The sequence below is a fragment of the Cenococcum geophilum genome (assembly GCF_001692895.1).
Source record: "Cenococcum geophilum 1.58 unplaced genomic scaffold K441scaffold_6, whole genome shotgun sequence".
In the NCBI taxonomy this organism is placed as follows: Eukaryota; Fungi; Ascomycota; class Dothideomycetes; order Gloniales; family Gloniaceae; genus Cenococcum; species Cenococcum geophilum.
In genome coordinates, this window is record NW_027137564.1 from 2,227,335 (window position 1) to 2,250,696 (window position 23,362).

Below are 23,362 nucleotides of genomic sequence, written 5' to 3' on the forward strand. Positions count from 1 at the left end.
GCTATTTCGCTTCCGTCGCTTGGACCTTTCTATAGAGTATATAGAGGCCTACGTGGCCTACTCAATACAAGTCAGTCATATCCACACAGAGCATACTAGTACTATACGTCTATAGTGCTACGTGCCCCGTGGAAGACTCACCACCCGGGAGACGCTTTATATCACGCAGAGTGATACAAACATTGATCAATGTCGGACAACCTAACAAGACTACGATTACGACATTACGTGATATTAGCCTTAGGTCATGTGTTCCGACAGTATTTAACTACTAATCAGTATTAGTTACATAGGGTAACTCACCAATAACGACTACTCGAGTAGGTTATAGTGATGTTGGTTAATAAAGCTTATTTGATTGGAATAAGGAAGGGCGAGGAACTTAAGGCTCCTCGCCACGCTAGTGCCGCGGCGACACGTGATGGCAACTTGCCATCACGTGACGGCAGTTTGCCGTACGTGACGGCAACTTGCCTTATTCCCGACAATAACCCTTAAAGAAACTAAACTGGAAGTTTGCGGGCCTATACTAAATTAAAAAGAAACTAAGCCTATATACTTATAAGCTTAAACTGCTAACTAAAATAAAAATATATCTAACGTTTTATATAAACTTACTATAACCCTTAAAAGGTAAACCTATAACTTATAAAGTGCCGCTACTACCTTTTATAATTATTAATAACGGTAATAGTTCTTACTTTATTAACTTAATTAATAATATATAATAGAAAACATAATCTAAATAATTTAAACTTCTTATTAAGTAAAAAGGATATAAAATATAAACCTAGGAAACCTATAACTAGATTAAGGCCAACACGCCTTCCTTAGTAAAAGAATTTTATAAGGACTATTCTTTATAACCTACCCTAGCTAAATAGACACGATATAAAGGTAAATAACTACTACTTAATACAAATATATAAAACATAATAGCAGGAAGCTTAAAATTAAAAAGAACTTAAAATACGTTATAATATTTATAATATAATTATATAACATATAAGATATTAAGGAACTTTAACCACAGGTTAAAGTTATTTAATTAGTTAGATCCGCCTTACTAAGACCTCCTATAAAGATATTAGTTCTGCTTACCGCCTTAATTAAGCTAATAGTAATTTTCTATCTTAGGGATGGAAAATCCTAATTAGCCTATTTAATAATGGAATTAATAAAACCTTATACCGCCACCTAACGTAAAAATACGACACGTAATAAGTTATAAGTCTTAAATAAAATAAAATTATTTAGACCTTTGGCTAAAAGGGGGGGTACTATAATAGGACTAGCCTAGTTATAGTAGGAATATTTTAATAAAATACTTAATAGATAAATTTTAACGCTTTAACCAAATTCTGCTAGATCAATTAAATTCTACTAAAGTCCGTTAAAGACTGCGTGCGTATATACGTACGCATTGACCACAAAGCCCCTAACTATTTAATTATATAATTCTCTTGTTATTCCCTTCTCTTCTTTACGCAACGTCTTGTTCTTAGCGAGAACTATATACCCTTAGATTTAGATAGAATTTATATTATTCCTTTAAATCTTCCCTAAAGTCTCTCCGCGCCCTTATAACTTCTTAGTTTTATAATTACTTAATTCTTAACTTTTAGGTTTCTATAGTTTCTTATTTTATCTTCTAAATTCTTTAGTACTGCTTAGGTCTATTAGTTCTAGTCTACTATTTTATAATTTTTTATTCCATCTTCTAAATTCTTTAGTACTGCTTAGGTCTATTAATTCTAGTCTACTATTTTATAGTTTCTAACTTAGTTAATATGTGCTCTACGCCTTATATAACTATAAAACTCTATCTTAACCCTTTTTAGCCTATTCTTATTAATAGATCCTATTATTAATCTTAATTACTTAATTTATTAGTTCCCTAAGTGTGTCTACGTCTTCTATTAGGATAATTACGTCCTAGACTTTTACTTTAAGTCCCTATTTATACTATACTATAAGCGCCCTATTATTCTATTTAACCTATATAGCTAATGTTTAAAACTACGTTATATACTTAATTACTAAGGTTTATTATACTAGGTTTTAAAGCTTTTATTCTACTATAGTAGTTACTTTTAAGTTTTTAAATATTTGCGTTAACTATTCCGTGAACCCGTTTTAGCTAATAAATATATATTATACTTCCTAATTAGCAGTTGCTATGCTATATTTTTATATCTCCGTAAAATAGGGTTTAAACTACTTAAGTGCCCTCCCTATTAGGAACAATCCTATATAGGCTACTTAGTCCATAAATATTACTAGCTTTATTCCCTCTTATATAACTTTAAAGTGCATTTACATAAGGAATCCTTTAAGTTTTAACTTCTCTCCTAAGAATTATTTAATTAATAGTAGCTTAACCTTAGCTGCTCTAATTCTATTAATTCTTTCTTTAAGTATCCTATTATTGTCTATTAATTAATTAACTATTTTCTATAACTATCTAACCGTAACTAGTTGTAAGTTAGTATCTGCTATACTAATATTATTACCTAATCTTAAAGTAGTTACTGCCGTTAACGGCATTATAGCTAGTGCTTTTAGTGGCATATTATTCGATTTTATTAATACCGTAACTAGGTAGTAAATATATAATAAAGCCTTATAGTAGGAACTACGGTAAACTTATTAATAGGCTAGGTATATAGGTAAATAAGAAGTTAATAACATAATAATAACTAGTAGAGTAGTTACCTAATAGATTAACTCTAATTATATTCTAAGATTTACTATAAAGAAGAGAACTATCTAGGTAGGGACTGTAGTCCTTTAAATATATAATACTGCGCCTAAGGAAATACTAAGTATATTAGTACGTTAAATAATCTAAGTACGTAACGTTCCGACAGATTTCATGGATCCTACGTTCCGAACTTATAACGTAACTCGCCATGTGACTTAGTTACCCCTCGTCCTATAGCTCGATCGGTTTTAGCGCCTCCCACGCTGTCTCGACTAACCCGTTTATATCTCTTCTTAGTAGTCGTACTACTGCTAGTATGAGGTCCGTAACAGCTATCTTATAAAGATATTAAGCTAAAAAGAAGAAAAGAGGAGAAGGTTATTAGGTATAGTATAGATAAATATCTTAAAAGGGCTACTAAGGCGCTAGTAGTAAGTAAGCTAATAATAGGGTAGTAGAATACGGTATAATATAGTATAATACGGTAGATAGCGTGCCCTATTGCTATTATATTACTCCCCGCTTTAAAAGAAGCCTATGTTCTTCTAGTGGCGTACTACTATAAGTAGGAGTTTTAATAGCGGGGGAGGTCTTATTCCCCTCCCCCCTTCTCGTTCTCATTTCCTACACCTTTCTTATGTATATATAGAGGCTCTTAGAGCCACATTCAATAGACAGAGTCCTCATTCTTTTCTTACAATCGGTGCACGGACTACCGATCGACAGTCTTCTAGTGTGCAACAACAATGCCGACCTCAGCCTGACCGAGAACCTGGCTGACGACAATATTAATTGAGAAATAGGACAGCTTTGCAGACTTACCCTGAACCACTCACGCACGCTGGGACTATGAACGCTCGTTAATATGAAAGTACGTACCACGAGTACGAGCACGACTGTTAGAGGACTGCTCGGTACGAGGAACAAGGCAACAATATGGTGTGGATGATTGTATTCAATAATTCCTGTCTCACTGCTCCTCCGGGCTCAATTCATTCCGTACATCATAGAACTTCTCGTCCTCTTCTTCGTCTTCTAAGAATTCATCCGTATCCTCACTTCGAGGACCCCGGTTCCCTTTTTCGGTCTCATCGTGGTGTATATGCGTATTTCGGTGCGGGAATTTCCACAACCGTGAAAAAAGGATGCGTTGCTGAAAGCGGTTTGCCGTGGCAAATATAGCCCATAGGTGTGTGCGTGAAATCCTGGCCTTTGCGCCGGACCGTGAGCCACTCTTGTAAGAAGGTGATCGGCTTGGATGTGAACGTGACGTGTCCGTTTTTAGAGATCTTTTGGTCAGTATTATCTTGCTGCTTGCTGACTAAAGTAGTAGTAGTGTCATCCTCGTAGTTTGAGCTATACTGTTGGTCCACTTCCTCTTTATCTTCCGCTTGGCGCTGATTTTGTCCCAAGTAACGACATATGCAATCGTACTCGTCAAACTCAAAGTATAGGCGACCACTGAATATGCTCAGTTCGGTCTTGAGCCAATCAGGAACGGTCCACTTCGCAGGGAGCGATGGCATTGCATAGAAGGTGAGATTGTTGAAGTGGAGCATTTTTCTAGTTAGTGGCGGCGCGTATGAGAGGATGTGTGTCCGTGGCTCTACAATGGCTCGCACAATCGGAATCAGCTCCTCCGCTTCCTCAGGTGTGACAATTATGGCCATTTCCGTTTCAGTGCTCCATAGAATCCAGTTCACTGGTCGCTGATGCCTGTTAGCATATTTATTCTCAAGATGTTGCTAGTCGACAAACCAAAAATTTATCATCAGATTGAAACAACTGCACAGTTCGAAGATACTCGAACGATGCCAAGAGACGCCAAGACGATCTATCGACATTGATGCCGTACTTTTTACCGAGTGCAGTGCGTGCAAGGGTTCGAAGGATATGTTCACAACCGGCGGAGCCAGCAGGTAAGCGACCTGTCTCCGCAAATTTCACAATGTCGTGGTGTGTGCCGGAGAACTTTAAAGGATAGAAAATTTTGGGTTCCTGAACTTCACGGACGGCTTCGACCTCATATGCAACCTCCCTCTCTTGTTCGACCTCCTGGAGAGCAGATCCATGAACAGCGTGACCAAAATCCTGGAACTCTTTTCGCCGAGTTTCCAGCTCTTTCATGAAGGTTGAAATCAGAGCGATGCAAGAGTTCGGAAGACGGTTCCGCTTTCCCGCAGGTTTGGGGTTGTAGAGTTGCTCCAGGGTCTGGTGCTCTTTCTGACGCAAAGCTGAAAGGTATGCTTTCCGGTGAATCTCGTTGACAATAAAATTTGAGTTATCAATAGCCGCTTGTGACCGACGGCAAAAGTCAATTCCCTGGGAGTAATATAACGGTTGTAGCTGCGCTATGCCGTTGCAAGTCTGCTCAATTAGCCAGCATATCACGTCGTGAGAATCAATGGTAGTATTCGAGGGTTTCATTCGCTGGTCGAGTATGCTTTGATGGACATCGGGTGTCGCGACGAATAGAACGGACTGCGTAGTACCAAGTTGTCTCATTCGCATGGCGGCTAATTGGCGCAATCATATTAGCAAAAATATGATATTATGAGTTATATATGTAGGTTGCTTACCTTGCACTGTGTGATCTTTCGTTTGACCTAGGCCTAGTGTCAAAGCTCCTCTCGAATTAGTGGGAAGTTTTAGATCAGTACCACGGGTATACGCCTCGTCGAGATAGATAAGACATCCGCTCAGATCATCTGCAAATGTGGAAGCCACTAAAGGGACATCTTTGCCAGTTCGGTAGACAATCCGGGCTCTGTTATCTTTACCAAAATAGAGCGCAGCTCCAGGCCGGTGATCAACACGAAGCCAGGTTTGGGCCAGGGTTTGGTTATCCATTTCCAGGATATGGGCCCCTGCGTCAATGAGAATACGTATCTCGCATCTTTGAAGCATTCTAAGAAAGCCTTCCTCGGAAAGACGTCTTCCCATCGCGTCTACGGCAGGAATATACCCACGATTGCGGGGCTTCAGGAGATAAGTTAGGACTTCAGCATTTGTATGAGCTAGGGTGGGGAGGTCTTCTTGTTTGATTGTGAGAGGCAGCATAGTACGATTGTCGTTGGTGCCACTGAATCCTGCGGTAAGAGGTTTCGGGCGCTTGCCAACGTCTTTTCCAATGGTAACAAGAGGGATGTCCCAACCAGAAGCTTGTAGCTTGACCTTGAATTGCTTGGCGTGGCGAGGGAACACAAGATGATTTAAGTAGTAGTCAATTACAACCATGTTATAGGCTAGATACTTCCAGAGATCTTTCAACTGAACTTCATCGTCCACGTTGATGACATTCCAATCTCGCAGTTGACTTGGAAGTTCTCGTGCTGTTTCAGTCCACCGATAGTACTGGCTTGCTGGATCGTCTAACTTGACGAGATGTTGTAGTGACTGCTTAAGCTGATGAGGATTAAGGCCTCCAAAATAGAACGACAAGCATGTGAATAAAATGGCTACATCCGGGTGGCCCCACTCTGCCTGGTCGCTCGGAACGCCTTTGGCATGGTATGGAACAGCCATTGGATCTCTACCTAGATGCAATCCGTACTGGACATTCCATCTCTTCTTAAGTACTAAGAGCAGAATTCGATGAACAAGAAGACCTCGGAGAAGGTAAAGATTATTCTTGGCGGTGGCATTATCCTTGAACAGACACATATTGTCGATAAACTCTAGGACGCTGGCCTCCACGTTCGCTATCGTAATAAACTGATGAATGGCACGGCGTTCGGGCTCCGCACAATTCCGTGTTGGGAGGATCTCCGTTTGCCCGCCGATGATGTTAGTGACGACTCGAGATATTAATGCTTCTTCCACGTCGCTGCGAAGGAAGAACACTAATGGGAAACGTTCGCTGGATCCTGATACGACCTCTATACTACAAGGGTATTTTTCCTTCAGGCTCCAGAGATGGCCGTGAACTTGCCGTAACAGAGCCTGCGCAGTCTCCCACCGGTGAGGATGACCATCCACAGTTGTTTGCTGACCAGATGGGTAAATTAGTTGGGTTCGTACAGCTAGCAGAGCGTCACACTCGTCTAGAATATCTCTCGATACTTTTCGCAACCAATCCTGGACTCTGATCATTGGCTGGGCATCAGGAATCTTAGCGTCAGAGAGGCGCTGCGGCCCACTCAGCATAAATGACATAATATGCTCTGGGAGGGTGATCATAACTCCTGCGGATTTCATTATCCGCTTGTGAATTGCGTAGTACTCCTGGATAGTCTGTTGGGACGTAGGAGTCTTTCGAGAGAACGGGACGTGTCGGACCTCTCGGCCCAGCAAACCACCTATGCGAGCCTGCATTAATTGAGCTGTTTGGAGGAGTAATGCCTTGGGTACAACGACTCTAACTAGTCTTTTAGTGTCAGCTAAGACGGCAGCAACCATGGGAATAATGACAGATGTTTTCCCCTGTCCCATATTCATTTGAAGAACGGAGTTAGAACCTGAGCTTGGTTCAATTGTAGCGCGGGCGACTTCCACTTGGTTTGGTCGAATCAAGATGTTGGCCTCAATCTCTAAAAGTAGCCAGTCAGGGCATTCAGACGGGTTCCAGTTTTTGTGTCCTTCGCTCGCCAATTCCTCATGGAGCATGTTAGAAGTTCGAGCTTTTTGCGCTTTCTCAATCCTAAGTAAACGTTAGAGAGTGGCGATCGATAAAGCAAAATTTACAATCGCTTCTTTCATGCTCGTACAAAATTTAGCCCGCGAGGTGGAACGTAACTGTTCTAAGATAGAAACAGTACTTAAGCAAGGGAAAATACCGCCTTGGCTAAGCCATCGAATACGCGAGTCATTACCCTGCAGTGCCGTAATAATACGAGTATAGTTTTCATGCTTTGCCGTCCAAGCAGCGGAGATTAGATCGGATAACGACCCAGAATGGCTTGGGTTTGCACAATGGATATCCTTTAATTGTCCTCGCTCGAGGGTCTCTAGACTCCGGCGTAAATCAGCCCCGTAGTGTTGTTGCACTGTCGATTCGGAGCGAGAAACTTCCTCAATTATTCCGTTTAGCTCTATTATTTCACGGGAGTGAGGATTTTGGGGGTGAAGTGAGTGACTAGTTGCGTCAAAATTCTGATGGTTAGAAACATATTCCGAAGTTGTTGACCTCACGGACGTGTTGATCTTAGGACAATACTTGTGAAGGAGATCTGTTCCGATGCATACTATGTCTCTGTACTGATGATGCGAACGCACGACGGATTCAACCCGCCTTGCTAAGGGAGTGTCGGAGAATTCTGGCCCACATGATGCATCCAATATTTTCTGCACCTCGGTGAGATAATCGGAGAACTCAGCGTTTTGGAACAGGCGGAGCCACTCGGGTAGCACAATAGTCATGGCATTAGACATATCTAGAAGCAGAGGCTCTGATTCTGAAATAAAAAGACCATCTACAGCTGGCTCTGGACAACGCCATTGTTTTAGAAGATGTTTGGCTAGTGCTGTACTCTGGGCTTCTACTGCCATCTCATGCTGTACTTGGACAGCTTCGATCTTCTTTCGCGATTTGGCTGTTAAAAAATTCGAAATAGCCCGTTGGTCGTTCACCAAAGGATCCTCATGTTTTACTTGGGAAGGCTTGATGAGTCGAGTCAAGTAATCTACGTTTGGCACCACATCCTTACGAAAATGTGAGTAGAAGGGCCAGGCTGGAGGCACCAACGTCTTCAATTTCTGATTCACTGCAAACGCAATTAAGACCCGAATCAAGTCCATGTTTACGTCTTCCCGGAATGAAATGGTTCCCAGCAAAAAATAGAGGTGATGTTTCTCTGCATGGGATGAGCGAATACAAAGATCGACTAGAGAACCCCATTCCGACGCAACATCTAGTCTAAGAAGGTCGCTGAGAACGGGATTTCCAAACGTTGCCCCGAAGCCTTGAATCGTGGGTGATTGCAATGTTCCAGCAAGGTCTTTGGTAGTTTTGATATCCGATGACCACTTTCTTAGAAGCGATGTCGTTTGAAAGACATTGGAACGTGATTGACATTCTCTTGGATAGTCACGAGGTTTGTACTCTAGATCGGTAGCTTGCAAATTGCCGTCAATGCCATCGAGTCGTCGCTCGTATAAGCGCCTCCGAAAATATCCGCGCAGCCTCAAGTGCGGCTCCCCACGATCTAGCGGAGCCGGAATGGACGTTTTATCAGGATCGAGGGTTGACAGGCTCTCCAACGTCTTGTAGATGGACGTAACCGCCGGTAGAAAGGCATCATGTTGCATTAGAATGGTTAATTTGGGATCCCAGCCCACCTTTTGCATCACTTTCATTTCTCTCGGATAGTACACTCGTTCGGGGGTTAACTTTACAATTGCTTCAAGATGCCGGAGGATCGAGGGATTTACCATAGTCCATGGCTGAAGGATCCCAGAATTCAGGCAGTGTATGGCCTCCTCCGTCCCAGTACGCCAGGTTAGTGGGTCAGGAACTACTGTCGACGTGTATGCATGAATCGCGGCCTTGACGAAGAGAAGTCTGGGTTCTGGAGCGCATTCGATGCGACCAAGCGTTTCGTTGATGAAAAATCTGCCATATTCGCCAGTATTTGTAAGAGTGACGCAAACGTGGTTCCCTTGAGGGCTATGGCTGTACGAAATGTCTCCTAGGGGAGTTATGATGCTGCGTGATTTGGGATTGCTGACATCTTGCAACACCAGTTTGCTGGCTAGTCCATACCACGTCAATGCGTCTTGATTTGGAGCTATGATCGACTGTAACTCTCGACAATAGAGATTGCCACGACTATTGATCATGAAGTTGAGTTGTAGGCGTATCAAATCAACATGTATGTTGCCCGAGCCAGCTTGGTAAACAGTCAATTGGTGGGGATATTCGAAGGAGTTGAATATGGCTGCAATCTGTCGAAAGAGAGCACTCGACGGGTCGATGAGAGTGCTCGTCCTTCTCCATGCGGTTTTGGTGTTGAGGTCAATAGTCCAATTGCTCTGCTTAGTAAACCAAATATCAGGCCGTTGCCTAACTTCGATCATGCCAGTACGAACATTCAGCCAATGCACACAATTGTGGAGAAGGCTGGCAGGGAGATCTGCGTTGGAATCAAGACCGAACTTTTTTCGAGGAATGAACTCCAGTACGTTGCCTTGAATACGTGCTTGAACTATTAATTCGCCATCCCGAAATCCGATGTGAACTTCATGATTATAGGGACGTAATGCAACCACATAACTCATATGGCGCAAAGCTGAAGGATATATCAACAAGTTTTGAGTTCCGAACAGTTCCGTCAAAATTAGGTGTTCTCGATGTTCTACCGGCAATCTTCCTAATGGTTCATTGTCGATGAGTAGATGGCCCTCAAGCAAATGGTATTGAATTGTCTGCTGCTTAGTCTCCGTTTGTCGCGACAGTCTGTAGCTGAATCCACCATTCATACGGAGCCTCCAGAAACTCGGCTGAAGCGTAAGCTCGGGAAGATGTGCCCTGGGAGTGCGGCCAGAGATCGTTAATTGTATCGGTTAGACTGTTTGGATGTGCTTGTAAGGATTCATGAAGCATGTGTCGCATGCGATAGACCATCTTTAGGTCTCGAATCAGGGCGTTCTTGATAAGAGGTTGCTGAGTCACACCGCGATCAAAGTTATCTGGGAGAGAAATGGAGCACTCAACGAAGCACCGTGAAGAGCTGCAGTCCAGAGGCTCTTCACGCTCAAGGTAATGGAAAAACGTGCGCCGGCAGAGCAAAGCTGCCCAGAGAGCGTACCGAGAGTAAGTTCGGGAAGATTCTGGGTCCTTGGCGGTGTGTATCTCCTTACGTAGCTCTCGAGTCCAGTCTAAAGTAATGGACCTTGCCTGCTGCAGGAGTTTCATTACTGAGTGAGAGTAAGGCCCAAGGGATATTAGGCGAAGGGCTAGAGTGAGAAGCGACTCCATGGCATTGTGCTCACGCCAATTCAATGAGATCGTCCTGAGTCGTTGGCTAAGCTGGTCAACAAGTCTAGAGCGGAAAGCATCGTCCAAGAATACTTGACATGCACTTCGGAGGCTTGTTCCATTTCCAGGCCCGGCATTAGTAGCGATTTGTCTGACAAGTAAGGTTGTTTCATCTTTACTGAAGTTCAAATTAGAGGAACCGAGCTCCACGAGAAGATTAGTCCAGCGGCGGTTAGTCCCGGAGCAGAGGCTTTGGAAGGCCATGTATTCATGAATATTGAGGCCAAGGGGACATTTAGTCTGGCTTGCAATAACTTCGTTTGATGATGGTCCATTGGAGACAAGCATTGAGTCCATAACGTGTTGTAGCGCCGCAAATGGAGACTTTGGAGGGATGATCATTTGACAAAGATGGGCAAATGAGGTTGACCGAGGACTACTGCCCGTCCAAGTGGAAGACTTGGCGTCATGATATCTCAACTTCAATCCATTGGGACGACAGACGCTTTCAATGTCAGTAGGAAACCCGATTCCGTGATAATGAGTTGCCAAAAATGACTTCGTGATTGATGCGAGCCCGACGCCTTCGAACGGCGCAGAACCCCAAGCAGACAGTTGCTTGTATTTACCTAGACGTAATTTGGGCTCCGTACGCTGCATAATTCCTCCGGATGCTTCTGGGGGACGTCCTAGCGTGGCTATGATCCGCCAGGTAACATTGCGATATGCCACCAAAGGTGGAGGACAACAGAGTTCAAATATGGCTGCTTTGGCATGCGTTTGATCGGTTGGGAGGAAGTGCTCATGGACTTTAATTCTCATCCGGCGAGACGCCCTTCGAAGATAGCATTTTCTGCAGTGCTTGTCGTCGTGGATGACTGCACCATCCTGAGTCGTATAGACGCAAGTACTTTCGGCAATCAGTTGTTGGTTAGATTCAAATTCGTCTCTCATTTCTCTCCACTCGACCTCCTTCGCAGCCCGTGCTTGCTCGGAAGCCTGTTGAATGGTTTGATAAAGCTCCTGAAGGCGGCCTGATTCGGTACTGTCGTTGAAATATTTTTCGGCAAAACAGTCTTTTGCAGGGTCATCAAAGATTGTTTGCTTCGAGAAACTGCAGGATTCAATTCTGTGAGATAAGTAATTCTGGATATCATTTAAGCGCTGCATATCTTTGAAGCTCGGTAGAATAAGCGCATCCAGAGACCGGTGATCAAAGGCGGGGTGAAAGTCGCCCAATAGTTCGAAGGCTGCACATGCACTCTTGTCCAAGCGACTCCAGACTTCCATCACTGTCAACACCATGATGCTATTGTGTTCCGGATTCTGGCAGTAGGCGCTGTCGATCGTGTCCAGATAATTGTCGAGTTTCGTTGACAACCAAATGCATGCCTTGTCAGGACTGGCATAAGATGTTTCGTCCTCAGACTCAAGTTTGGCCTCTATATCGGATAGGTTAAAGTACTGGTTTGCAAAGTTATGCAAGTTTTGGTCTGCCGACGCTCGGTTGGAGCTGGTGAGTACACTCGGATGAACAAAGTGTGTGGCATGCCACAGCACCTTTTTTAGGTACTGAGAACTGTTCTGAAGCGATAGAAACATATCGGTCGGCTGAGCACGTTGTGGTATAGTCGGTATTTTTCTCTGGGTGGAGTTTCTAAATTTCTCCCAGCCAGAGTCGATGTGGGAGGTGGCATCTTTTAGGGCTCGTTCACAACGCCAGGAGAAGACATTGAAAAATTCATCATAAACATTACGATGCTTGCCAGAACTCTGGCTCCTGCCCTCCTCTAGTTTAGCCAGACGTCGGGCAAGCTTACCTTTGAGGACCGTTATCAATTCAGGAAGCAGGTGTTTGTCAACAGAATCCTCGAGTAATTGTACAAGGACGACGCACATCAAAAACTTGTATTGAATTCGTCCTACCGCGTGGCCCGCGATGGCAGTCAAATGTCGTAAAAGTCCAACTCGAAGAACGAGCCAGCGCGGAGATCGTCGCCATGGCATCTCAGCGCAGTCAGACCAGAGCACGTCATCCCGAATTCTCTTTCGAACGATCGGGGGATAAACTCGGTCGCCTAGAGCCTCAAGGAGTGTCACGAGCATTGTTGTAATCACGGCGGGGTCAACGGTATCGCGGCATTCGTAGGTAGAGGTCCCTGCTTTGGTAGAGAACGAAGCGAAGCGTTTAATTGACTCCGCGCTGCATTGCTCCAAGAATAAGGCGAGTTGTTTCTGAAATTGCTCTTCGGTGAAGGTTGAATAAGGCACGGCAACAACGCCGCTCGAGAAGAAGTCCCATTGTAACGCTCCAGCAGCAGCAAGGACTTCTTTTGAAGTTGGCGAAACTTCAAAACCTTCAAATATGATATTGTCTTCATCGTAGCTACCCAAAATCGTATGGGCGTCACTTCTCGATAGCATACGAAGAAGGGAGGCTTACTCGTTATTTCTTCGAATGAGTAGGCCTGCATTCTGCTCAGCAACGTGAAGAATTAAGGTCGTTCCGCTCGGCAATAAACCAAACTCGTCAATAAGGCGATGGCTATTAACGGCACCTGCAAGACAGATTGTTTTCGAGACGAGGAGAGTGCGCCGAACGGCATCCCAAAGCTGATAAGATTCGGGTGAGGTGGAATTACGAATGACTTTGGCGGCTTCAACTAGACGGTCATTTAGTGAATTTTCAATTTCAGTGAGGTTTTTCTCGCGTTGGCCTGGGAGAAGGGGTGGGAGAACTATGTGGTGAAGCTGTGAGGAGAGCCGACACGAGGCTGCCGCCATTCCAATGCATAGAAGTGAATACGATAATACAAGACAGAATGTACCACGGATCTTGCGATCGAAATACGGGAAGGAAATTGAAACTCTCAGAGCCTCGTGAGGTAAAACTAGCCGAAAAGAAGGAGATACCATGAAGCAGCCAATTGTGAGGCGCCACGATTCACAGCGGAGAAAGGGCACGTGAGGCTGCTTGTGAGGCTGTGTAGTTCTTTTCACGCGATTTCCCAATTGTATATAGTGCATTCCTAACTCTACAAAATATAGCAGCTGAGCCCCTGGATGGATTAATTAACTAACGCTTAGTACTATATCTAGTAGCTAAAAAGAGATTCTTTAAGGCTTTTAAGCCTTAAGTTTAAGGTCTTTAAACTCTACTAAAAGTAATTAGCTTAAGAAGCTTTACTAATTATAGTTTTACTAATTATAGTAAAAGTAAATAAAACAAAAAAATAGTTAAAACGTTAAAAATCTACTAATATATTTTAAAATACTAGCTATAACGGAACCTTATAGAAAATACTACGGTAGGTTTGCTATTAGGCGTTGGATATATAGATAGAATTAGTAAATAAGCTTAATTATAGAGTATATGCCTAATAAACCAACTTTAATATATTCTAAGAATTACTATAAAGAGAAAACTATCTACGGTAAGGACTATAGGTCCTTAAGGATAATTCCTAACGCCTAAGAAATTACTTTATATATATTATATATAACGTCTCCTATATATTACGGACCTCATGCTAAAAGTATTATAGATACTTACTAATAAACAAAATAAGCCATAAAATGTAGTATAGGCTATAATAAAATAAGTAGAACTGTTATAGAGTAAGTATAAGCGGTAATAATATATATTAAGGTAGATATTATATTAATAGGTGCTATACTATATATAGGGTAGAATAGGATTTAGGTAGCAGTCCTAGCAGAACTTAGTAAAAATAGTAGATTATAGTCTTATAATCGATCTCTAATTACTAAGTTAATAGAAATAGGTAGGCGTATATAAGGTATTATAGGGGGGTCACGTAATATAGAGAAAAAGCTTTATTAAAAAAACCCATATTCTATCTTTCCGCCTTTAGGTCCCGCCTACCTACAAGTCGCCTATAGTCCTCTATATCCTTACTTTCGGTCTCCTTAGTAACTACTACTGCTGTAGTATACTTACGGACGCGTTAGTATTCTAAACTTTACTCTCCTACTATAGAGCCCCTAAGGGGCGCCTATCCACCCTCTTACCTTCCTTTACTATTTACTTTACGACTTAAAACTAGTTTAGGACGCTTTAGCTAATAAGCTACCGGATAATTGCTAAAGGACTGTTATAATATAGCTAGCTATTCCCTAACTAGGGCTATAATACTTACAGTTAACGCAGGGGATTTTAGTTAGTTTCCTATTTTAATAGTTATTGTGGATAAGTTAACTAAGTGGGGATACTTTATTAGATATACGGAAGAGATTTTAGTAGAAGATATAGCACAAAGCTATATAAAAGAAGTGTTTATATAATACAGAGCACTAATAAAGATTATATCAGATTAAGATCTAAGATTTATAGTAGTATTTTAGGAAGTCTTTTTAGCGGAATAAGGAGTACGCGCAGTAATATTAATAGCGTACGATCTATAAACGGACAGATAAATAGAAAGATTAAACTAGACACTAGAACAGTATCTAAGGCACTATATTAATTACGCATAGAATAATTAGATAGTATTGTTATTAATTATATAGTTTATATATAATGCAACATTATAGGAAGGAATTAATGCGTTACCTTTTAAAGTAAATTACGGTTATAAACTAACAATAAGTCTAATATTAAGGTAAGTAAAGAAGTTAAGTAAAAAAGTAAAGGAATGTATAAAAACGCTTATAAACCTTTATAAGGACCTTATAGAAACAGCGAAACAGGTATAAGAATATATAGAAATATACTATAATAAGAAAAGATCTAAAGGACTAGATCTTAAGAAGGGAGATAAAGTGTAGTTACTATATAAGAATTTTAGAAGTTAACAACTAAGTAAGAAGCTGGATTATATCAAGTTAGGACTATTTAAATTTTTAGTAAAGATTTTAGAAGTTCTATATAGGTTAGACTTACTATATAAAATAAAGATCCACCCAGTACAATATATTGCTATATTAGAACTAGTATATAGAAATTATAAACCACTAATATATAAGTAAGAGATATATAGGAGATTAGAAAATAATAAATGGGAAGTTTAGAAGATCGTAAATTACTAAAGGGTAAGAGGAATTAGTAACTAAATATGGTATAAAGTCAAATAGACTAGATATAACGAGACTATATAAGGACTAGAACAGAATTTAATTAATACTTAAAAGAAGGTATAGAAGTATTATAAAGAATTAAGTTAGGAAATAAGGGTAATATAGAAAAGAAAGAACTAGATAAAGGTAATAAGGGAAGAGGATTTACTAAACTACTTAGATCTATTTCCTTCTCTACTTAATTAAAACCCTTTCTTTTATCCCCTAACTTAGTTAAACCCTATTCTACCAGTTTCTACTCCTTTAAACAAATATCTTTATAAATATGTTAAAGACGCTGTACTTTTATATACGTAGTCTATCATAGTATATACTAACTATTAAGGTATGAGGTATAAGGTGACTATATATTATTAATAAACAATATCGTATAAGGATCTATATAGGAGGTAAGGTAGTATATATACACGTCGCTTAGGGGTTAGGTCTATGCTTATATTATAATAACACTAAGTTATAATAACGTGTTAGGTTAGTGCCGTAATAATATATTCCCCTTTAAAAGGCGAGCTTCTATAAGCTAAGTAACGGCAGTAAAAATATAAAGGTAAAAAAATAGACTATATATATCCTTATCCTTTTAGTCCTTAAAGGTTCTTATCCTTTTAGTCCTTAAAGGTCCTTATCCTTACAGTCCTTAGACCCTCCTACCTATATCCCTACTATATCGCTCTCTGCTAGTGCTTGTCTTAAGCACTAAATAAAGCCGAAGGTAAAGGGGTAAAACGAAGGAAATAAGAAAAAATTTATCTACGGGGTATATGGCGGATATTAACACTTAAAAGGCTTAAAGTTGCGGAGATTGAGGTTAAGGCGTAGACTTAAAAGGCTCGGGGTGCGGAGATTAAGGTTAAGGCATAGACTTAAAAGGCTTGGGGGTTACGGAGATTAAGGTTATTGCGTAGACTTAAAAGGCTCGGAGTGCGGAGATCGAGGTTAAAACGTAGATTCTTGTTGCGGTAAACTTAAAGTACTATCTATGCAAATTTGAAGATAGAGACGGAGACGGAGACGGAGACGAGATCATAACCTATAGTCTTATACTATAATCAAGACATAAGGAACATAGCCCGCAGGGTGTCTCCCTGCAGCCGGCTTGGAAACTTGGACGTAAAGTAGTAGCATGGCTAGAAACAGACTCGGAGACGGGGACACGAGGAACATAGCCCGCAGGGTGAACTCCCTGCAGCCGGCTTAGAAACTCGAGTGGACGGAGACGGAGACGGAGACGGAGACACGAGGAATATAGCCCGCAGGGTGAACTCCCTGCAGCCGGCTTAGAAACTCGGGTGGATGGAGAGGAGATCGGTTCGAATGGATTTAACGTGCAGAGATTTTACTGGGTCGGCATTGTCGTAGAACGGGGGTAAGAATCCCGCCCGGGGTAGGGTAGCTTTGGAACGGTGGAAACGAAGCCCTACCAGGGGCGTAAGAGATGACACGACATACTGTCACAGTACGTGCCGACTGTCAAGGTACGAGGTACGAGGTGACTGTATATCATTGACAAACGATGTCGTGTGAGGATCTATGTAGGAGGTGAGGTGGTATATATACACGTCGCTCAGGGGTCAGGTCTGTGCTTATGTTATAACAACACTAAGTTATAACAACGTGTTAGGTTAGTGCCGTAATATAGTCTATTAAGCAGCTATAGTATAAACTAACTCCTTAGAACGCTTTTAAAAGTTAGAAAGAGTACTAGATAGCTTCTTCTTAAGCTTTTTAGCAGTAGATTCTACTTTTAACCCTATAAGAAATTAATTAAGAAAGTAGATAACTTTAAAAATATATAAAACGTGTATATTTAGAATTAGGAATGGAATAAATGTTATAGGAGGAGTAAATATTTGCTTTAGTACACTTAGAGTATAATAAGGGCTGGCGTAATAATGGGCTTGTTAACGTGATATAACTTAACCCCTTATAAGCGCAATAAGAATAAGGACCTATTATAATGCCAAACGAAATAATAAATGCAGTAGTATGGGTATAACACTGTGCTTGCGATAATAAAGGTTGTTTAAGTATAATAAGTTATTTATAGAATTAGATTAAATAAAGCGGTACTAAACTTTAGATTAATAACTTAGAGATATAAGATGTCTTTAAGGATAAAGCTAAAGAGGAGGGAGTAGGTATTACGGACGCTTTAACTAGAATGTTATAACTACTTAATATAGAGCTAGAGAGCGCTATTAAGTTAGTTATAGTATAGGCTATAATAGACCTAGTAGAACTATATAATAAGGAATAGTAAGTAAGGTTATATAATATTATACGCAGTATACGCAGTGTATAATTGTACGTTACGCGTATAATGCGTATATTACGTATATTATATATAACGAGGATTTTATAGGAGTACGGTTGTATATTTAACGGACTATAGTCCCTACTTAGATAGTTTCCTCTTTATAGTAATTCTTAGAATATAATTAGAGTTAATCTATTAAGTAACTACTCCACTAGTTATTAAGGTTAAACTTTGTCTTTATCTATATACCTAGCCTATTAGTATTTACAACGTATTTATAGCATAAGTGTTATAATACTTTAGCTATTGTTATTATATTTACTATTTACTCCGTCTATTTTAGCTATTTAGTATAGTGTATTTTATTAACCTTATTACTACTTAACGATAGTAGAGGAGCCTACTGCTAGGGCCGTAGTGCGATTTAGATATATCCTCTTAGTTATATAATTTAAACCGTTGCTAGTCGCGGACTAGATAGTTTTAGAGGCTATTTTATTACCCTTACTTCCCCTTACGGTCTCCTAAGATTATATACCTATAGCGTAGGCTATAACTAGGTTACGGCCCCTACTAAATTAATATATATTAACTCTACTTAGTATATATCTTCTTAGAACTTACTAAGTTCCTCTTTACTTTTAGCGTTACTACCCTATATAAGCTTTACGGAAGCTACCTTTAGTCAAATACCTATCGCTAGCGTATTAGGATTAATATTTGCATTCTACCTTAGCCAGTCCTTAAGAAACTAAATTTAATTATCGCTTGGTAAATACGGAATTGTATTTCCTAGGCGCTTATATATTCTAGCGTATATTTAGTTATTCTTATTTATATATAGAAAACTATAATAAACTAACTCTTAAAGCTATAGACATTAATTAATAAAACTGTAGAAACCCCCGCATTTATAATACGTCTAATTTTATATCTAGTATACGCTAAAGTTCCCTAGCCCTCTATGCCTTCTTAGGCCTAGCTTATATTGTTTTTATAGCGCTCCCTTATAAGGTAGCTACAATCTATTATTACCTAGTGCTAGTTATAGGTCTATTTATTCTTAACGCATTAGCGCCTTATTTAGGAGCTATGTATACTATATTAAATCTTAGCAAATCCTATTTAAAAACAGCATTAAAGATATAACGCCTGCTAATTTAACCGTCCTAAGATTAAGCTTCCGGAGTTAATTAATAAGTTTCTCTAGTTTAGGGTCTATTTCCTAAGTTATTTAATAGGTACTTACTAACTCGCTTAGCTAAGAGACTATAGGTAGTTAAAGGGTAGTATTTCTTTAGTTTATTATAGCTAATTACTAATTATAAAATTATCTAACTAGCTAACAAAGGCCTTATTCCTTAGGATTTATTATTAATAACTAATTAGCGCCTTTATATAAATTAAGCCTATCTTCTATAGCTCTCCTTAGCAGGTAAAAGTTAAAAGACTCTTACCTATCCGGGTCAGCTCCTATTTTAGTTATAGTATATCTTTAATATTTAAATAAAAGTCCTATTATAAACCAGTATCCTTATTTATAGTTTTCTAAATTACTAGATATTATAACACTAACCTAACGCATACTGTTTTATACTGTCTTATACTATTTCCTACTATTAGCTAGCCCACTACTAGCGACTTAGCGGCCGGCCCTACTATTTATATACAATACCCCCTTTCCACCTTCTTCCCCTCTTTATACCATAACGTAGTTATTTAGTCTACTTTATTACAGCACTATAACAGTTTATAGTATCTTTAATTTGCGCCCTATCGCGATTACTAATTCCTTATACCCTAGCTAATTAACCTCCGCCCTAGAGTAATCGCGACCTATACGCGCCTCTACTAAAACTAATACATCCCTAGCACAGTCCTAGAACAATCCTTAGTTTTTACCTAGCGCTTAAATAGGCAACACTAATAACGCCGAAATGGCCAAAACTTAGAACCCCTGCGACGTTTTTATAGACCTCTTTATAGAGATATACCCTAATATTGCATGGATAATCCGCCGCTCCCTATTATACCCTAAAACCTTTAAGCCTAGTAAAGCTTATCTTACCTTTATTAACTATACTAATAAGTTCCTTAATAATATTAAAGTAGGACTATAGTGTATATATAATATAAACACCGCTAATAAAAAAGCTAACAAAAACCTTAGTACCCTTATCGCTTCTTAGATAGGAACTATTAACTCCTAGGTAAAAACTATTACCGTTCTAAAACAATTAACCCCTATAACAAATGGTAGTAACCTAGCAGAAAAAATGGAGATCTAAAGACCCGCTAATATTTAGCGGAAAAGGTACCCCGCTAGAATAATAAGCTAATTTTAAGACCTAGTATATTAAGATTAAGGAAGTCTTTAACTAGGATTAGGACTACTTTAATACAGTTTAGTCCCAGATCCTTTATATCTCGGATATACTAGAGAATAAGGCCTATAAGTTTATTAAGTAGAGCCTAGAGCTTATATACGAGAACCTAAATAATATATTTATATGGAAATGGCCTATTAAGGAAGATATACTTAAAGACCTTACTACCTACTATAAGGTCCTTAACATGACCTAGGTTACAAAGAATAAGCTTAACTATTTCCCCTAGGGCAAGCGTAATTACTAGTTCTAGAAGGGAGAGCTTAATAAGCTAATAGTCCGCGCTAAGAAGATAGATAAATAAAAGGTAGACCTACTCTAAAAGTTTATCTCTCTAAAGATGGAAGAGCTGGTGCTTAGACTTACCTATAAAATTAATAATAGCAACTATATAGGTTAGAGTAAGTAGATAGATATATTTACTAAAAACCTCGCGAACTATATATACTAAGCTAACCTTAAAAAGAACGCTAACTACCGCCTACCTGCCTAAGCCCCTACCCCTAATAGTAACTAAAGAACCTATAGACCTTAATAAAATCTTAAACACGGAGTATAAGCGCCGTGTTAATAATAGACTATACCTTGCCTATAGCCTATCTAGCTACTAAAAGGATGCCTATAACCCCGCTAAGATAGTAAACCTAGTCCTAATACTACCTTATTAAATAACGCGAATTAATAACTGCGGATACGGCGACTGTGGAGTCTATTATAGACGTAGTAACCGCGGAGCCTATTATAGCCGCGGCGGATAACCCCCCCCCCTTTAACCCTATAGCTTAGTTACTCTAAACTATACTCTATATAGGAGCCTAACCTATTAATAACGCCTAGTATTGGCGACTTCGCGCTAGCGAATATAAATATAGCTACGTTGTTAGCGAGGTATTATCTTTCTATACTCTAACTAAAACTAAAACTAATACCGCTAGCTAGACGGACACTAGACCGCCCTACTAAGACAGCCTTATACTATAGTCGTTAAAAGGCAGACCCTTAAACTAAGTTACGTTTAAGGGTTTAAACCATATAAGGAGGAAGACGAGAAGATTAGGTCCCTATTACTAGATTAATTAGTNCTTTCTATTANTAAACTNCNANTTAATCTTANATTANTAAATANTAATAAGAAATTAATCCTTATTTAAACCTAACTCTCTTTATTACGTAACCTATACCCCTAAGTTTATATTAATATAGTAAGCCTAGTGAACTTTAGTAGTACTATAATAGCATTTACTAACGCAGAGTCTATTATAAGAAAGTATAATATTATAACTAGGAAGCTGCTAGCACCTAGGCCACTACGCCTTATAGATAGTATCCCAACTTTACTTATTATAGACTACTTTACCACCTAAATGTTAATCGGCCTCTATACTAAAGCTATACTCTTTATTACTAAAATCTCGCCTACTACCCTAATTATTCTAGGTATACCCTAGCTTTAGAAGTATAAGCCCTATTCTAGCTTTAGGAAACTTAAAATCCGCTTTAACTTAGACTACTACTTTAGGCACTACCTTTTGTAGGGAATAACCAATATTAGCAGAGACGCCCTATATAGATACTTAGCACTACTAAGCCTAGTACCTAGGACTATATATAAAGCCCTAATAGTAAAAGACGTTCCTAATAAAGGGGAGCCTATATAACTATAAAGAAACGAGATAGTAGAAGACTAAACTACCCTAGCACTTAAGACTAAAATAATAGGCTAGCCAGCCCTGATAAGACTAAGGAAGAAAGTCCGCTTTACGCCGCTACTACTAAAAATCTAACCCTAACTTAGGCACTATTTAAACCCTAGCCGCCTAGCCTAATACCTATCACATATCTGGGGGGGTCATTTGGCGCGGTTACGACCCGGGTTAATACGAGGTTAGGGCCACCCCTACTGATAACGCCCCCGAACCCCGCACGAGGTCACGCAGCGACCGCCCCCGAGTACCCTCACGCGCGATTTTGGGCGAAAAGGTATATAATTTAAGTTTAATCGGTACTTCTAGGCGGTTGCGTAATATTACTCTAAATTTAAAATACTTATACTGTAGTAACCGAGACGCCTTAATATAGGACTATACTTTAGTAACTAAGACATCTTAATATAGGACCGCACTATGGTTACTATAGTCCTATATTAAGGCGTCTTAGTTACTAATACAGTTATATATTAAGTCGTTTTAGTTACTATAGTAAAATAACTATTTAGATAATTTTATAAAGCCAATCTAAAGAATACCGGCCTTGTAGCTGTTTTAGCTAGTTAATAGCCTATCTTTTATCTCTTACCGTACCGTCTTTTACGCGTTATCTTATATCCTTAATTATTCTATAGCAACGGTTATAGAATATAGCCTTGCCGTTAACCCGCTAGCGCGCCCCCTAGTGATAATTAAGAGCTTTAATTAACGGCCTACCTATTAGCCCTAAAGTCCACTTAGCCCAGAGCTAGAACACTAAATTACTACCCTAAAGTATTTTATATTTCCTTAGCGGCGCCTATAGGTTGAAAATAAATAGGAAAGGTTAAGTATTAGCTTATAGTAGCTATAGTAGGGGTATAGTAAAAGCTTACGGTAGCTGCGGTAAGGGTATAGTAAAAGCTTATGGTAGCTACTGCGGGGGTATAGTAGACGTTATAGTAGACAGCTAAGTAGGCTTTACGGTAGTAGATAGTTAAGGACCCCTTAGTATCTCCTTAGGGGTTAGATATATAGAAGAGGGTTTATCTAAAGACGGAATTTAGCTGTTAATACGTTTAGGAATAAACGCGGGTATAGGTATAGGTATAGGTATAGGTATAGGTATAGGTAAAGGTAAGGGTATAGGGCCGTCTAAAGACGGATATATAGACTCTATAGGCCCTATTTAGATACCTATCTTCCCTTACTAGATCTATATAGGTGTAAATTATGCTAATAACCTTTCTATCTTACTAAGGCGTTTTAAAATTATCTATACGCGTAATTAAACCCCCTTTATCTCTAAGATCGCGG

General features: G+C 39.7%; 1 protein-coding gene across 1 annotated transcript; it reads right to left on the reverse strand.

Annotated features, from left to right (window-relative positions):
* Positions 1-3,674: 3,674 nt before the first annotated feature.
* On the reverse strand, positions 3,675-13,481 carry K441DRAFT_703255 (uncharacterized protein; the record flags this gene model as incomplete). The annotated part of the gene is made up of 10 exons (XM_067653462.1): positions 13,063-13,481; positions 10,138-13,005; positions 7,919-10,103; positions 7,388-7,858; positions 7,162-7,336; positions 5,284-7,083; positions 4,463-5,220; positions 4,027-4,413; positions 3,838-3,993; positions 3,675-3,791 (listed from the first exon to the last, which is right to left on the reverse strand). The coding sequence occupies exons 1-10, from the start codon at positions 13,401-13,403 to the stop codon at positions 3,675-3,677; spliced, it is 9,258 nt and encodes a 3,085-aa protein (XP_067508195.1). The 5' UTR covers positions 13,404-13,481.
* Between the last annotated feature and the right edge of the window lie 9,881 nt (positions 13,482-23,362).